At 43.4% G+C, this 18,847-nt stretch overlaps 1 protein-coding gene across 1 annotated transcript in view; it reads right to left on the bottom strand.

Moving 5' to 3' along the window:
• SPIDR (scaffold protein involved in DNA repair) overlaps nucleotides 1-18,847 on the bottom strand; it is a 330,382-nt gene that overhangs the window by 102,148 nt on the left and 209,387 nt on the right. Inside the window, exons 9-10 of the mRNA XM_030553056.1 lie at nucleotides 3,212-3,422; nucleotides 849-1,123 (exon numbers count right to left, since the gene is read on the bottom strand). Coding sequence (XP_030408916.1) covers nucleotides 849-1,123; nucleotides 3,212-3,422 — 486 coding nt within the window. The remainder of the gene's footprint in view (nucleotides 1-848; nucleotides 1,124-3,211; nucleotides 3,423-18,847) is intronic.

Below are 18,847 nucleotides of genomic sequence, written 5' to 3'. Positions count from 1 at the left end.
AACTGTATCTGGCATGTCTTCTGCACTGGAAAGGTGAGATCCCATTGGGACTCTCCTACACTGCAGACACTAACAACATTCCATTTGCAAGAGGCAAAGGAAGAAACAGAAGAAACAGAAAATGCTGGTCTAAGCCTCTAGATGTTGCAGGCCTCGTGTACACTGGAGATTTTTGCACGGATCCTGATGTAACTGTGCAGTACAAATAATTTTTCACACTGGTGTACTAAGGGTGAAATGCTGGTCCCACTGAAGTCAATGGAAGCTTTACTACTGACTTCAATAGGGCCAGACTTCACCAGAAGGTTGTACTGGTGCAGCTACATCAGTGTAAAATCCCCAATTTTAGACAAGCCCTCAGTTTCTCCACCTCTAAAATAAAGCTAATTTTTCTTTCCTGTTTCATAAGGGTGTTATAAGAGGGTCAATTAATTATTTGTCAAGTGCTTTAAAGATTGAAATAGTTAGAAAACTATTAGGTAACAGAATTAGTAGCAGTACAGTGCAACTCATGTAATAATATAAGACAGGAACATAATCATCACCTATTTTAAATTACCATCCAGTCACTCATTTTTCAACTTTCTGCCAGTAGTTCTTGGTGCAGCAAAGGAATCTTAGGCAAGAGGTCAGGTCATCCCCTCCCTCAGGTAACATCAGTGGTGCTCTGCACCTGTGCCTATTAAAGAGGCGTAATATTATTACAACTAGAACACTAGGCCTTGCTTAATATATTTAGCCAGTGTGAGCTAAGGGCATCACAATGCCAGACCCAACTTCCCCTCTCTCTTTTGTTTCCCTAATATTATAACCCCACCAGACCAGTTTGCAAGCGTTTTATTACTCACCTAACATTTGGCAGATCCGAATTTAAGATTGGCGTTGCATAACGAATTGGGTTATTTCCTTGAAGCTGACATCTGAAACCCTCTCTTGAAGGCAGATAATACGCCCTTTGGACAACCACTTGTACCTGCACTTCCTTCCACCCCGCTGCTCCCTGGCTTTCCACCACTTCTAGGAGAGAGTCATTTGGGGCACTGAGTGCAAAGGGATGTAGTTTGGACTCAGGGTTGCTGTTAGTCTGTACAGTCTTTGGTGTAATCATATTGGTACAAGCAACCTGGTAAAGACAAAGGCATAAATTAAATTACTTTATAGACTATGAAACCATGTAGTGACATAAAGTAAAATTCAACAAGATTCACTATTAAAAAGCACCACAAGATTATTTGCTAAGTATTTAGTATATATAAACTGTAATTTCCACACATGGCCAGCTTTAATCTAAGATTTTAAATAAATGCACAAGAAACCCTACAGGTAAGCACACAGTGATCTCTTGTGTATTGCCTTGGATTAAACAAATTCTGTTCATGTGAGACAAGGGTGACAGTAGGGGGAAGAAAGAATTGGCATTAATATTTATCACTATTTTATGTTTTACTTAATTCTTGGTAGTTCTAATTATTACTTGCTTTTAAATTGTAGCATTAGCCTTCAAAATTCACTCTACAACTTCTAAATTGAGGGAAAAATATAAGGATGCATAGTTTTATGAAGCAATAATTCAGCTCTCAAATTGATGAACTACAGAGTCAAAGGAACCAGATTACTGATGAGGAAAACAGGAACCCTAATTTATTTCCCTTTCTATTTCCATTCTTTCACTATATCTGAAAAAAGTAAGTTTATTTTGCAATAAAAAACCATGCTGTCTGCTGCTTCATCCCATATCAGTAACCACATTCATCCCATTTTAAACACCTGCATTTTCTTATAGCAAAATTGTTGTTTCCCTCAATCTCCTCTCTGCCATCCTTAATCTAAACCCCATTTTCAGAAAAACACTACATAAAATTAATCCCTACTAGCTGTCACTCGCTAGCATGAATGGATTTGTCTCGATACCATTCAAATTAATGCCAAACTCCCTTTGACATCAGTAGGACCAGGATGGTCTCCAAGAACACAGTTCAATTCAAAGGGCGCTTGTTACTAGAAATGGCTCACAGCCACTTAGGCTATGTCTACACTGGCAACTGAACGACAAAACCTTTGTCTTTCAGAGGTGTTAAAAAAAAGCCACTCATTGGGGGTGGAAGTATTTTGTCGACAGAAGAGCCGACAAACAGTGGCTACATGGTGTGCCTTTTAGCCACACGGCTGTAGTGATATAGCCCTGTCACTAAAAGCTGCATAGTGTAGATTTGGCTGAGTCCTCGCTGATTCTGAATTTCTGCACTGATGTAGCTAAATCAAAGTACTTGCAACCAAAACAAACTCCACTACAGATGCACTGCATCAGTGTATAAAGATATTTGCTGCTCTGTAGAGAAGCTATGCTGATACAAAAATATCCCATGTAAACAAGGTTGAAACAGTGAGCTTTTTAGTTGACATTTCAAAGAAAGTGTTTTTGTTTTTTTATAAGTTTGTTTGTTGGGTTTGGTATTGCAAAACCAAATCCAAGGATGGTTTGGATACAGGCCCGATTTCTTCTGAACCCTCCAAAGTGTAGGAGTGCGAGTAAATTATTCTGGTTTTGGCACATATATAGTGGAAATAGGTTAAAAATGTGAAGTCATCTTAGGCTTTGATTTGATATATCTAACCTTTTCATTCCCAGGCCTAAAAAGAGGGATCAGATATGATGGGAATGGTGAAAGCTTTGCAAGGGAGTCATCTGAAACTCTGGCCAAGATTTTCAAAAGTGACAAGTTATTTTTGGTGCCTCCATTTTTGGTTGTCCAACAAAATACATTAAAGGGGTCTGATTTTCAGAAAGTGCTAGACATTCACTATCAGCCAGGCCTTTTAAAAGTGTCTTAAGTTTGGCATCCAAAGTTGAGGTACCCACAACCACTAGTCATTTTTAAAATCTTGACCTTATTTCTATTAAAGGCAATCATTGGTGTTTTAAAGAAAGGACAGGGGAAGAAGGGGAAGAAGGCTGTCATAATGTCACCAATATTATCCAGTGCAGTAGTGAGCCACAACAAAATAATCTCACAGCAGTTCAGCATTTGGCTGGCCAAAAGTCTCTACTTGTAAAATATTATTAAAACAAACAGCACATCATATTACTCAGTTTTGGCCAAATAGGAGGGCAAGAGAGCACATAAGTATTTCAATATTTATGTTATGATTTCCAAGTATCTGGTCACCAAATTATTAAAAAGTGCTAAACTTCAAACAAAATGAACCTTACCTGATTAACTGCAGATTCCTGTGGCAGACTGTCTCTGAGATCATTTAATCTGAATATTTGTGCCAAAGATATAACGTTCCTTCTAATATGCAACTTCTCTGGACAACGTGTCCTATCTTTCACTTCTGCATGATCTTTGAGAAGAATCTTCTGACTAAAATATGTATTCATGATAACAGGGACATTTTCATTACGGAGAAGGAGCTTTTGCCTGGAAAAAAGGAGTCAGAATCAAATATTAAATTATTTTTTAAAAATTATGTCACCAATACCCTATTTTAAAAACTTCTTCCATGTGTCTTTCTTCCTCTGTGTGTATGTCTGTCTCTCTTGTGCTTTTACTGAGATATACTGCATAGTATCTTGACTCAAATTTATTTTCTTCCTGCTTGATGTTATTGATCTTGTAAAACTTCCTTCCCAACCCTACCCCTGATCACTAGTATTTTGGCTCCTTTTGCTTTAGTAGATCTCCAGTTTCACATATAATAATTTTTCTGCTAGTTGATTGAGGTAACAGCTGGAAAAAATCTATAACCTCAGAGTAACTCAATACCAAACATGTTCTGATGTTGATATTTGCTCCTACATGCACATATCATAGTCTTATGTTTGGAGACGGGTATATTTGTACTCAAAGAATGCAAGTCTGTTGAAGCCAGTTAACAAAAACAACCACTAATCTAATTTTCTAGTGCTTGTCAAAAAAAAATAAAATGAAATCAATTTAGTGCGTTTATTGAAAGCTATGTTTTTTCCCCAGTTAGATTAGTATCACTTGGGAGTAAAACAAGGCCTCCTTCTTGGCAGCAAAGATGCAGCTGACCCGAGTTCAGAAGCAACCTCTAGTTCCCCAGGCTACTCCAGAATCACTGTGTTTTGTTTGCTTCATGTCCTTGTCTTCACATCTGGGATTAAGGACTACAGTATTATGGCAAAAATAAAACAAGGTGAATAATTCCTCTAAAATATTTGTTTCATATTATCATAGATACTGTTTCATTCCACCTCCCTAGACTTCTTAATTTGTTCCTTCTATTCATTACCCAGGGTGAAAACTCTACAGCTCACTCATACAGTGGCCATGATAAATTAGATGGTGATGGGATCATCATTCTACATTCACTCTTCGATATAACAGGGCATGCTTTCTTTTTAAGCAATGCCAGCAGCTTGGGTACATGGAATCTACAGGGTGAATATTGATAAGTTTGACTCAATTTCCTTTGCAGATGGAATGGGAAAATATGGCAGTTCAGCTTGTCTCCAGGGGTCACTTGCATTCAGTATTAAGAAAACAATTCAGAAATAAATAGAAATCTACATTGGCATGCAATAAAACAAACATTATAATAAAATAGTGCACTATCAAATAAAATAGTAACTATTATTATTAATAAGGTTTCTATTCATGCATCCTCTTCTTTATGACTAGGCGTGGAAAGTTAAAATTTATCAGGGAAACAGTCCTCAGATAGAACAAAGGGGAAAAGAGCAGTCTTGTGGTTAAGGTCTAGAATTCAGGAAACCTAAATTCAATTCCCAGCTCTGCATGACCCTCAGTAAGTAATCCAAGTACTCTGTGAAAAGGGGACAGTACCTAATAGACAGGGGTGTTGTGAAGATAAATCCACAAATATTTAGAAAGAGCACAGATACTTTGGGTGGGAGAGCATACATAAATAAGATAAATGTGCTTTAGAGTGTTCCAAAATTGGTTTTGATTTGCCCAGGTTGAGTGTTTTTGGTACTACTACTTAATGCATATACATTGTAAATTATCTGCTTTTTCAGCGCTTTTTAAATGAGCAGTTGGAGAGAAGATAGTCTGTGGTGTGCGTGTTCACTGAATTAGAGATGTCTTTATAAAATATTCCAAGATGTGTGCAGTAGGAACTTAGCTCATTCAATGTCCTATCTTTAATAATCCAAAATGCCGAAAAGCTGATATGCCCAGCACATGAAGATTTTAATAATTCGAAGTACAAGTTCAATGAGGCAGAATTTCACAGGAACTCTCATCTCATGGAGTAAGGTGCACACTGAATAAGGTGTGTGTGTGGGCGGGGGGAGGTGATCAGAAGCCTTTACCAAATTCATTATGCATCTCACATGGGACAGAGCATTGCCTCATTCACTATTCAATTGTACAAAAATGACTTTCATGAATGCATCTGGTACAACCAGTGTAGTTTGTTGTAATTAGGATGAACAGATAGATACCTGGCTGTAGGAAAACATGGATACTGTGAAAAATACATGATCACATAATTAAAGAATAGTTTATAAAGCACTCACAGAAAGGGGTGAAGTTACAGTATCACATTCAACTCTCTCTTTGGCATGCCCTGATTCTGGCATACTTAGGCCTAGTCTACACTACGCGTTTAAACCAAATTTAGAAGCGTTAAACTGATTTAACCCTGCACCCGTCCACACAACGAGGCCCTTTATATCGATATAAAGGGCTCTTTAAACCCCAAAGAGATGGGTAGTGCTGAAATCGGTATTGCCATGTCAGATTAGGGTTAGTGTGGCCGCAAATCGACGGTATTGGCCTCCGGGCGGTATCCCACAGTGCACCACTGTGACTGCTCTGGAAAGCAATCTGAACTCGGATGCACTGGCCAGGTAGACAGGAAAAGCCCCGCGAACTTTTGAATTTCATTTCCTGTTTGGCCAGCATGGAGAGCTCACCAGCACAGGTGACCACGCAGAGCTCATCAGCACAGGTAACAATGCAGTCTCCTGAGAATCGGAAAAGAGCTCCAGCATGGACCACACGGGAGGTACTGGATCTGATCACTATATGGGGAGAGGATTCCGTGCTAACAGAACTCCATTCCAAAAGACAAAATGAAAAAAAATTTGAAAAAATTTCCAAGGCCATGATGGAGAAAGGCCACACCAGGGACTCAGTGCAGTCCCGTGTGAAAGTTAAGGAGCTCAGACAAGCCTACCAGAAAACCAAAGCAGCAAATGGAAGGTCCAAGGCAGGGCTGAAAACATGCCGCTTCTATGCTGAGCTGCATGCAATTCTAGGGGAGTCCGCCACCAGTTCCCCAGCCCTGTCCGTGGATTCCGAGGTGGGGGTAGTAATCTCAGAAATGGCTGAGGATTATGCGGACGGGGAAGATGAGGAGGAAGAGGAGGACGAGCTTGCAGAGAGCACACAGCACTCTGTTCTCCCCAAAACAGCCAGGACCTTCTTCTCACCCTGACGGAATTACCCTCCCAGCCCTCCCAAGCCACTAGCCCAGACAATGAAGCCATGGAAGCGACCTCTGGTGAGTGTACCTTTGTAAATATAAAACATGGTTTAAAAGCAAGCATTTTTTAATGATTAATTTGCCCTGAGGACTTGGGATGCATTTGCTGCCAGTACAATTATTGGAAAAGTCTGTTAACATGTCTGGGGATGGAGGGGAAATCCTCCAGGGACATCTCCATGAAGCTCTCCTGGAGGTACTCCAAAAGCCTTTGCAGAAGGTTTCTGGGCAGGGAAGCCTTATTCTGTCCTCCATGGTAGAACACCTGACCACGCCATGCATGTAGCAAGTAATCTGGTATCATTGCATGACAAAGCCTAGCTGCGTATGGTCCCGGTGATTGCTGGCATTCAAGCAACATCCGTTCTTTATCTTGCTGTGTTATCCTCAGGAGAGTGATATCGTTCATGGTTACCTGGTTGAAATTCAGGAATTTAATTAAGGGAACAGAGATGGCCATTCCTACTGGGCTGTTTGCCTGTGGCTTAAAAGAAATCCTTCCTTGCATTTAGCCAAGCAGGGGAAGGAGGGGGCGGGGAAATGGCACTGAGCTTTTTTGTGTTTGGCTAGCAGGGATCTTCCCTGCTACCAGCCACGCGGTGGGGGAGGGGGAAGGGGATGTTACCAGTGATCTTCCATGATACCTGCCATGTGGTGGGGGGAGGGGTAAAGCGTTCATCCCAGAGAATTGGATGGGGGGGTGGTGGTTTCTGCTGCTGCACGTTAACAGGAAAGAAGCAGCACTCAACGGGATTTGCTTGATATTTGGGAAAGGAGGGTGCTGGGTATATGAAGGCTGCAGAAGCCGAAAGACAATGGCTTACCATGGATGCATGCAAGCTGAATTCTGCTGCCCAGATCAGCGTCTGTGAGATCTCTAACACCAGAGCCGCAGGCACTCAATATTAAGATGCAAAATGCGACCTTGTACTGAAATCACATGTGCTATGTAAGGTGAATAGTGTTGTTCACCGTGAAAGAGTATAAGCAATGTTCTGTAAAATGTATCTTTTAAAATACTTCTCTCCCTTTTTTCCCTCCCTCATGCAGCTGCAAATTTTTCAAGCCTCCCTACTCCATCCCGAAGGCTATCTCAGATAAGGCGACGGAAAAAAAAGACGCAAGACTAAATGTTCTCGGAAATCATGGAAGTGAACCGCAATGAAAGAGCTCAACTGAATGAGTGGAAGGACGTGGTATCAAATACAGGAAAGATGCCAGTGAACGTGAAGACAGGAGGGACCAACGTGAGGATAGGACGGACCAATGTGAGAAGAGGAGGGACGCTCGAGATGAGAGGTGGCGGCAGAAAGATCAGAGGTGTAGGCAGGAAGATCCGTGGTTGCGGGATGCAACACTGGGGCTGCTGCGTGAACAAACTGACATCCTCAGACGTCTGGTGGAGCTTCAGGAACAGTAGCAGGGTCACAGAGTGCCGCTGCAGCCCCTGTGTAACCACCCTCACCCCTCACCATGTTCCATATCCTCCTCACCCAGACATGTAAGAACGTGTGGGGGAAGGCTTCATGCACCTGTCCACTCCATCCCCGTGGAGAGCCCAACCAAAAGGCTGTCATTACTTTGAAATATTTTTAGTGGCCTTTTCCTTCCCTCCTATCTTCCTCCCAAACCACAACCGGGCTACCTTGTCAGTTCTCTCCCTCATTTTATAATGACTTAATAAAGAATACATGATTTTTAAACGATAGTGCTTAAGGAAATAAAGTCAAGCTGTAATCGAAGGGGAGGGTGGGTTGCTTATAGGGTTCATCAAGAGGAAACAAACAGCAGTCACACTGTACCCTGGCCCGTGATGAAACTCGTTTTCAAAGCTTCTCTAATGCGCACCGCTTCCAGGTGTGCTCTTCTAATCGCCCTGGGGTCTGGCTGCGCGTAATCAGTGGCCAGATGATTTGCCTCAGCCTCCCACCCCACCATAAAGATCTCCCCCTTACTCTCACAGAGATTGTGGAGCACACAGCAAGCAGCAATAACAATGGGGACATTGGTTTGGCTGAGGTCTGAGCAAGTCAGTAATGTGCGCCAGCGCGCCTTTAAACGGCCAAATGCACATTCTACCACCATTCTGCACTTGCTCAGCCTGTAGTTGAACAACTCCTGACTACTGTCCAAGCTGCCTGTGTATGGCTTCATGAGCCATGGCATCAAGGGGTAGGCTGGGTCTCTCAGGATAATTACAGGCTTTCAACATCCCCAACGGTTATTTTCTGATCTGGGAAGTAATTCCCTTGCTGCAGTCGTTTAAACAGAGTAGTGTTCCTGAAGAAGAGAGCGTCATGAACCCTTCCTGGCCATCCCACGTGGATGTTGGTGAAACGTCCCTTATGATCCACCAGTGCTTGCAGCACCACTGAAAAGTACCCCTTGCGGTTTATGTACTGGGTGCCCTGGTGCTCCGGTGCCAAGATAAGGATATGGGTTCCATCTATCACCCCACCACAGTTAGGGAATCCCATTGCAGCAAAGCCATCCACTATGACCTGCACGTTTCCCAGAGTCACAATCTTTCGTAGCAGCAGCTTAATGATTGCTTTGGCTACTTGCATCACAGCAGCCCCCACAGTAGATTTTCCCACTCCAAATTGATTCCCGACTGACCGGTAGCTGTCTGGCATTGCAAGCTTCCAGAGGGCTATTGCCACTCGCTTCTCCACTGTGAGGGCTGCTCTGATCTTGGTATTCTGGCGTTTCAGGGCAGAGGAAAGCAAGTCACAAAGTTCCATGAAAGTGCCCTTACGCATGCGAAAGTTTCGCAGCCACTGCGAATCATCCCAAACCTGCAAAACTATGCGGTCCCACCAGTCTGTGCTTGTTTCCCGGGCCCAAAAATCGGCGTTCAATGGCTAGAACCTGCCCCATTACCAGCAGGATCTCCAAAGCGCAGGGGCCCACAGTTTGAGAAAATTCTGTGTTCATGTCCTTATCACTCTCATCGCCGCGCTGCTGTAGTCGCCTCCTCCTCGCCTGGCTTTGCAGGTCCTGGTTCAGCATAGACTGCACGAGAATGCACGAGGTGTTTACAACATCCACAATTGCGGTCTTGATCTGAGCAGGGTCCATGCTTGCTGTGCTATGGCGTTTCCACAGTTCACCCAGGAAAAAAGGCGCGAAACGGTTGTCTGCTGCTTTCACGGAGGGAAGGGTAAGGCTGTACCCAGAACCACCCGCGACAATGTTTTTTGCCCCATCAGGCACTGGGATCTCAACCCAGAATTCCAAGGGGCGGGGGAGACTGCGAGAACTATGGGATAGCTACGGGATAGCTACCCACGGTGCAACGCTCCGGAAATCGATGCTAGACTCGGTACATGGACGCACACCGCCGAATTAATGTGCTTAGTATGGCCGCGTGCACTCAACTTTATACAATCTGTTTTACAAAACCGGTTTATGTAAAATCGGAATAATCCCGTAGTGTAGACATACCCTTAGTTGCAGAATGTTACAGAGGCTTCTTAAATGGAGTTGCTTTACACACACACACACACACACACACACACACACACACATTTAAAAAACATGCCTTATTTTGTCAGTCACCTTTACTTCTGAGTTATTTACATTGCTCCGCTGATCTATGAACAGAATATAATACTTATGGTTCAAAGGGCACAATCATTAAAATGTGCTTTAATCTTTTAAAAATAGCTCCACTTTGGGTCAATATTTCTTATGCCTGGTAAATCTGAAGAAAAATAATAGATTATAGATTACATTTCCAAACCACTGTACAAACATGAATATATCTTTGCAACAAGACGTCTGCGAACTGAATCACATTATTACTCCCATTTTACAGCTGAAACACCAAGAGGTGAGATGATTTGCAGAAATCCCACAAAGGAAAAAATCTACTCTAGGATAAAAAGGTGTGTATTTAAAATGTAATAGTTAAGATGCGATGGATTTTAAAACATGACAGCTGTTATTTTAAAAAAAAAACACACTTTTTGTCTTACTAGTATAGACAAGCCCATAAAGAGGCTGAGCCAGAATGAAAATTACAACTCAATAATTCCAAACTCATAGCCTCTTGCTTAGTTCTCAAACCTACTTGGTCTCACCTGAAAGTCCAGTTAGCTATCTTTTTTACTTTTGTTTTGTTTTTTAGTATCCAGTTACGGTTATTGTGTAAAGAAAAAAATTAGCCATACTGAACATACTCATAAAGGCATTAAACTTGGCACGTGCAGGACAAACACAAAATACTGCACATGCATAAGAAGGTCAAGTTACATTAGGTGTAAAATTTCTTGATTTTTGTACATGTAAAAACTCAACCATATAATTCTTGACGTAGCAGTAACATTTACTTTATTCAACAATTTCCCTATTTTGTTTTACTCCCAAGGGCATTCTGCACCAAACAATTAAAAAATCTGTGCACTATATTTAAAAAATCTGCAAGTTTTATTTGTCAATAAAGAAATATAGAGGCTACAGCATGGCAGTGGGGAGCATAGGCCACTGGCTTCACAAAGGTGGGAGATCACCCTGCAGCCTCCTCAGCCTGGGGACACAGACTCAGTGGATAGGCTGCACCTAACCCTGACACAGCATAAGGCCTGGGCCTGTCCCAGAAACACCCTGGGGGCCCTGCCCCTCTGCGAAAGGCACACCAGGTGTGGGGCAGACAGGCTCAAACAGACAGGATCCAAGAGTGGAGGGGCTCATTGTGAGGGGATCCAGGTGCGGGGTGAGAGGATTCCATGTGGAACAATCTGGGTGCAGACAGCTCAGTTTGGGGTCTATGTGTGGGGGGATTTGGACACACAGAGGCTCGTTGGGGGGTTTCCAGGTGCAGGGGCAATGGGACACTAAAGGGACAACCAGGTGAAGGTGGTTGGGGCTCAGTGGAGGGGTCTGAGTGTGGGGGTCTCAATAGGGAGGCCTAGGTGCTGAAGGAATGGGGCTTGGTGGGGTAGGGGTCTGGGTATAGCTAGTTGGCGGTCAGTGGCATAGGGGTCTGGATGTGGAGGCTCAGGGTGGTGCACGGGGTGGGGCTTGTCAGGGTATGGGTTTCAGTACAGGGAGCTCAGTGGGGGGGGGCTCTGGGGACAGGGGTTGGGGTCTGGAGGCAGGGAATCTGGGTGCAGGGGGCTCCTGATGCAGGGGTTGAGATTCATTGAGGTGGGATTTGGGTATAGAGGGCTGAGGGGTTCTGGGTGTAAGGGGTGAGGCTTGGCAGGGGGTGTCGGGTATGGGAGGTCTGGATGCACTGGAGCTCCTTATATAGTGACCCCTCCCCCTGCAGCTGAGGAGCAATGGGGGCAGGCAGCAGGGGAGGATGCTGAGCTTCTGTAGCAGGGGGAGGTTTCTTGGGGTGGGTTTGACACAGCCCCAGGCACTCCTTGCAGGGGAAGAGGAAGTCCCATCCTCTCCTGCCTCCAGCCCAGCCGGGACTAGCAGCTGATCCCAGCTCATGGTAGGAGCCACTGGCTGGGGTGTCCCCAGCCCTTCAGTGATTTACCTCTCTGCCAGCTGCTCCGGGTGTCTGAAATGATGTATCTGCGCAGCCAGGGAGCAGTGCGTGACTGCTCTTGCAGCTTCCCTGTCAGAAAGTCATTTTTCTGTGGGGAAGCAAAGAAACTTGCGGGGGACATGAAATCTGCACATGTGCCATGGCACATAATTCCCCCAGGGGTATTTGTTTATAACTAATAAAATAATGTAGCACCCTTTGCAAAAAGACTGATTTTTTTTAAAAGGTATATATTTTAAATCCTCTTTCATCTTAAAATGAGTTATAAATAGGATGCATTTTAAAAAAATCTGAATGTGAACACTCAGAAGTGCCAATTTGACAACATTAGAGACTGATTTCCTCTATTTATCAATAGAAAGTTACAGCACAGAAAGCAACTACAAGATTCATCACAATGCCCTGCTACCATGACTGAACTCTGCCCTGGAAGGACACTTAGCGGGCAAGTAGCTGAGTCTCTACAGACATTCAGTCCTTAACCTCTTGACTGAGATAGCTAACAAGGGTGACAATCAATGAGATTATGATGGTAACTCATTTTAGGTACTCACGGCCACCAAATAGTTGTCTTCTGATAATAACTTTTGGTATTACTGATCTGGTCTGTGTTCAAATTGGTGACCTACATATGAATGTCTATTTTCCAGCACAAATTTGATGAGCTATCTACAGGGGTGGCTTCAGGCATCAGCACGCCAAGCGCGTGCCTAGGGCGGCAAGACAGGGGGCGCTCTGCCAGTCGCCACAAAGGTGGCAGGCAGGTTGCCTTTAGCAGCATGCCTGCGGAGGGTCTGCTGGTCTCGCAGCTTCCGCAGACCTCCCACAGGCATGCCGCCAAATCCGCAGGACCAGGGACCTCCCGCAGGCAAGGGTGCTTGGGGTGGCAAAATACCTAGAGCCGCCCCTGGCTATCTAGCTCCCAGATTTTATACACACAGGTGGTTATTGCACCATACATCCTAATAGATACAGTTTCAAATATATTGTATATTACATATATTTGAAAATGAACATGCTAATGATGCATAGTAATCTTATCCCCACTTCAGTTTAATAAGACAACTGTGATCTGATTAGATTTATAGATCTATGGGGATAAAAATGCATTACTTATTTACTTTCTGAAAGAAAAAAAATCCAAAATTTGTAAAGAACCTCAAAACAATTCATTCCATAGATATCCTTGAGTACACCCTAGAAGAGGATTTTAGAATCTACTTTCCTGACACTGATGTGTTCAAAATACATGTAAACAGGAAACATTTAAAACCCAGGTATTTGTTACGTCACCGATGTCAGAAGAACACTTGCTTGATCTAGCTTGATCTCTTTCTCTAAAAACACTGACGTGGGTAGCAAACCATCTCAGGAAGGCTGAGGTTTAGGGTTTTGTTTTTATTTTCCTACAGCACAGAAATCTGATCAGCTTTAAATTAAGGTTGATAGGCTTCGCTGACACAAATTACTTGAATGGTGTTTTGCTACATCTATGCCTTCCGTCCTCTGATTACTTTCATTACCACTAACAGTTCATTCATCTTTCATAAAAGCATTAGATGAGTAATGTCACAAATTAAGGGTATGCCTGCATTTCCATATGAAAATCTATTTTCAGGTATAAAAGTAGTTCATCCCCTACCTATAACATTTACTTACTGAATATATACATCTTAATTTTTTTTTTTTTTGGATACGTATACCTGCATGGAGGCCGAGTGGTTACTCCCACACTCTATATTGAACCAGCAGTCGTCTTTCATATGCGGTTGGGTGCACAGTTAGGCACCTCCCTCTGGAACAGTGGTTCTCAAACTAGGGCCGTTGCTTGTTCAGAGAAAGCCCCTGGCAGGCGGGGCAGGTCTGTTTACCTGCATGTCTGCAGGTTCAGCTGATTGTGGCTCCCCTTGCTGCTCCAGGCCAATGGGAGCTGCAGGAAGTGGCGCAGGCCGAGAACCCCTGCTCTAGAAGAGACAAGCATGTTTCCCAGAGGCACTGATGTGAAATTTTTCTTGACCAATTAAAAATTGAGGTTTTTGTGACCTAAGATGGACATGTGCCCATTTCTGTTTTCAGGTATCAGGACATACCTAGAATAAAATCTCTTTTCAGGAAGAGATGCTGCAACCAGAATTATTAAACTCAAGTAAATTCTCAAAGCTGGCAAGTCAGAACAATATCTCTGGGCTTTACATCCCCATTGTATAACACTGAGAGCCCTCCCTTAGTAACAGAAGCAATCAGTGAAAAACACCCCTCATCTCCTTTTGATGGCAAGGTGCTCTGAGGCGATATAGGCAAACTAACTATTCGCTTTAAAACCTTTTAAAAATCTGAAGAATTTTGCTTCGTCTGTGACCAGGGCTTGGAATCCTTCTGCTTCAGCTGATAGCGAGGCTAAACAATCCAACTTTAAGTGCAGTGGGCACCTAAGAATCCAGACTTAGAAGCTTGCCTTCGATAATATTTACCATGAGGTTTTGGGGATATGTCTGCATTTCCTAATAGTCTCTGGAGCAGCTCCATTCCTTTCTTTCTGACACAGCCCATAGGATACTGAGTGATCTTTGTACTGAGGGCTCTTCTCATGAGGCTCTCCAAGAGTGCTATCCTCTGCAGTCCCAATTTTTACAGATGCTTACTCATGCTCAGATGTACCTTACTTCATATGAAGGTCTACTGAGTCTTCATTCTGAGTAAAAATGGCAGAATCAGACCCACAGACAGCAACCCAACAAACTTTCCTCCCAAACTTAAAAAAAAAAAAGTGAAGGATTATTTTTAAGAGGAAAGAAAACTAATTTTTAAGATTTCCAACAATCTTAACAGATGTATTGTAATATGAAGCATTTCCTAAACTGCGACAGACTCTCTTCCAATTTTCTTCTCTTTTTAAACAGTGCCTTTGTTAGGTTTAAACGGTTACTTTCATATTGTGAGAAAAAATACTGCCCCAAACAATCACTTATATAAAAACTGAAAGTATAGAAAAGAGAGCTCATGTATCCTAAAAATGTCTGTAGTGAACTTTATGCTGCTTCTTTACTCAGCAAAATGTATTTAAAACGTGTGCTGTCAGTACTCTACTTACCCACTGAGTGCCTGTAAAATTTAAATTAATGTAGATCAACCTGAGCAAAAAACATTCTAAGTTACTTCGTAATGATCTGGAGCAGAGACTTTGAACTTTTATAGTATGGATCACCATTAGAGTGAGTGAATCTTGCAGATCACTTTTTTCCTCATTTGTAGTCCCACAGACCACCTGTGCTAACATCCCTCTGAGAACTGCAGTAACTGCTTACATGGACAATATTAATTGTGTCATTTTTATCTGTTCCATCAGCAACTCCAGCTCCCAAGGGTATTGCCTGTTTCCTCTTCCCTGTATGTAGGAGTGGCTGCTACTAAAGATAGATGCAGGAGACCTGCCAGCTCTTTGCAGACCACCAGCAAATGCTCTATTGCTTTGAAAATCACTTATAGGATGGCCCTGAAGGACAGAACAAGCAAGTGGCTAAAATTTCAACCCAGACCAGGGGTTTGAATCCTGCTCTCATATATTGAGAAGGCTCATATTGTGGCATGTCTTGTATAACCCACTTCTGTGCTTGCATTGTATGTAGCCTCACACTCAGTCAGAGACAGATTTAGAATCTATGGCTGTGCTTAAGTAACAAACCACAAACATCCCCAGAGTCATACTGACATTAAACCATGATGCTTCGTTGGTTCATGAACTTAAGATGACATTTTGTCAGATTTGTTTTATAAAATACATTTTCATCACACGTTATACAAGGGCCTAAAGAATTTTGGACAAGTGCATTGTATTGATTGAAAGAATAAGTTAATCAATATGTTTTAGTAAACAGAAGTTAAAGTTGTTAAACAAACAAGACATGTTAATTTCAAGTCCATTCAAAACTTTTTGAAGGACAAAGAAAACTCAGTACAGTATTTGTCAAATGGAACTGTATTTGTTTACACAGGGTAAAAGTCTAACAGGCAGTTATGTGGGAACCCAGGAGCAAGAGGGGAAGTGCAAGTAGCCTTCCCCCTTGCATGCCTCATAAAAAGGTCCATCTCTACACCTAGTGAGGCACAGTCACTGCTGCTTGTATGTGGCCCCAGGGATACACTTTGTTCCTTATACTGGTCTGTGTGCGGTTTGCACAGTGTAGCTCATGGTGATTTACGCCAAGCCCGAACAATGTCTGGGCATATCTAGAGAAACTGAAAACAAACAACTGACACAAGAACAGATTTATCCCTACCAGTACCCCACCAATGATAGTAAATTCCCTCCCAATTCCTAGCCCAAATCAACTAGCTAGCTGGAACAGATTCATACATCTTGCACTACTGGGTTGCCAACTTTCTTATTACAGAAAACCCAACATCCTTGCCCCACCCCTGCCCCTTCCCTGAGGCCCTGCCCTCACTAACTCCATCCCTCCACTTCATCACCATCGCTCACTTGCTCATTTTCACTGGGTAGGGGAGGGAGGAGGGCTCTGGCTGTGGGTGCGGGCTCTGGGGTGGGGTGGGATGGGGCCGGGGATGAGGGCCTTGGGGTGCAGGAGGGGACTCTGGCCTGCGGGATAGGACAGAAGGATTCAGAGTGTGAGAACCGGGCTGGGGCAGAGGGTTGGGGTGTGGAAGGGAGTACAAGCTCTGGGCTGGGGGTGGAGGCTCCAGGGTGGGGCCAGAAATGAGGGCTTCAGTAAGCAGAAGGGGGCTCCAGGCTGGGGCAGAGGATTAGGATGCAAGTGGGTATAAGGGCTCCAGCTAGGGGTGAGAGCTATGGGGTGAGGTTGGGGATCAGGGGTTTGGGGTGTAGGAGCAGGCTCTGGGCTGGGACTGAGGGGTTCACAGTGCAGGAAGGGGCTCAGAACTGGGGCAGGGGGTTGGGATATGGGAGGGGGTTCTGAGCTGGGGCAGGGGCTTGGGGTACAGGAGGGGGTGAGGGCTCCGATTGAGGTTGCAGTCTCTTGGGTGTGGCTAAGGATGATGGGTTTGGGGTGCAGGAGGGGGTTCTGGGCTGAGGCTGAAGAGTTTGGAGTGTGGGAAGGGGCTCAGGGCTTGGGCAGGGGTTAGAGTGCGGGCTCCAGGTGGCTTTGACCTCAGGTGGCTCCCAGAAGTGGCCAGCATGTCCCTACACTTCCTAGGTGCCGGGGTAGCCAGGGGACTCCATACTCACAGCTCCCACTGGCTGCAATTCCCACTCAATGGGAGCGCAGAGCCAGTGCTCGGGGCAGTGCATGCACCGCAGGCAGGTGCAGTGTGCAGAGCCCCCCAGCTGCCCCTGTGCCTAGGAACCAGAGGGTCATGCCTGCTACTTCCAGGAGCCATGCGGAGCCACACAGAAAGCCTGCCAGGACTGCACCAAACAGACTTTAAACAGCCCGGTCAGTGGTGCTAACCAAAGTTAACAGAGTCTTTTTTCGACCGGACACCTGGTAACCCTATGTACTATTCAAAGTTGCCATATTTCCTAACAAAAGGCTCAGTACGACCAATATGTACATGAGTAACTTTATTCATGTGAGCAATCTCACTGCACTTATTCAGCCTCCTATTTGGACTTCTCACTTGAGTAAAGTACTTTGCCATATAAGTGTTTGCAAGATCATTTCCAAAAATCATTGGGAAAAACGATTTTCAAACATCTGAGACAGGAATACAAGCAACTATAAAAATATCTTGCTATTACTCTTTTTAACACTAAAATTATCCAACTCTCACAAAGTGAGAGATTACTCAGAAGCACAACTCTTATGCTATCTCTACATTTTCCACCACTTGTGCTGTAAATGACTTATTTATTTATTTAAAAGGAATGAAATACCAATTTAGACTAATGCCCAAAATCATTTACACTCAACTTGCAATTCTGTATATAACCAGCCTCCAAAGAAATCAAACTGAAGTATTTCTGGTTAGTTGGCTCAGCACAGTATATGCAGATCAAAGGCTATCTCTGATAATATTCCATCTATTTTCACATCCTCTGTACCAATTTACTATAGGTGCTGAACTTGCATGGGATGTATTGATGTGTGTGTGTTCCTATGTACGCTATTTGCAGAACATTATGTGTTTTATGTAAGTATATAATGGCAGTTATATTTCCTGTTAAAACAATCTCTTTTTAAAATCTTGATTGCATCCAAAATCAACAAAGAAACCACAGCTATTATTAACTGGTGGATTGTTTTAACACAAGCCGTCGCCATTTGTTCCTCCTCAACCCTAAATGAAGAGCGTAATTAGCAAATGAAATTAGTAAAAGGGTACAAGGAATATACCTTCTTTGGGGAATACAGAAACTTCTTTGGGGAAAAGAAATAACCTTGCCCTTCTAAACAAGATCATTTATGAACCTGAGAAAACATTCCAGACAGAAGTTGCCCTACACAAAGATGGCAAATTTATTTATTTTTATCATTTTACTAATTTCTTAGTAAATATGTAGCACAAATCACAGGCTTGCCACAGCATTGCCCTTTGAAATGTGACACTTTCCATTTAACTACATTTTCAAACATTTTAAAAGGGCGTTAATATGATGAGCCTGTGGTGAGCATTACATACTACTACATCAAACACCCAGGCCTAGCTGCCAGGCTTCATTCCTTGCAGTAGACAGCACACTGTGTTAGTCTTCAGAGAACCTTCTGGTTCACTTAGGAATACCATGGATGGAGTCTCCAACTCAGAGAAGATTGTCACAATTCAAGGCCTTGGTGGCAGTTGTAAAGAGGATGAGAAAGTAGGTCTTAAGGCATTTAGAGACCACTGACAGACCTTCAAAGAGTGAGTGTGCCATTTAATAATTTAGGAATAAAATCTGAACGACCT

This window comes from Gopherus evgoodei, chromosome 2, assembly GCF_007399415.2.
Source record: "Gopherus evgoodei ecotype Sinaloan lineage chromosome 2, rGopEvg1_v1.p, whole genome shotgun sequence".
NCBI classification, from domain to species: Eukaryota; Metazoa; Chordata; order Testudines; family Testudinidae; genus Gopherus; species Gopherus evgoodei.
The sequence above is the reverse complement of the archived record's forward strand: the minus strand, read 5'-3'. Positions and strand labels throughout refer to the sequence as shown.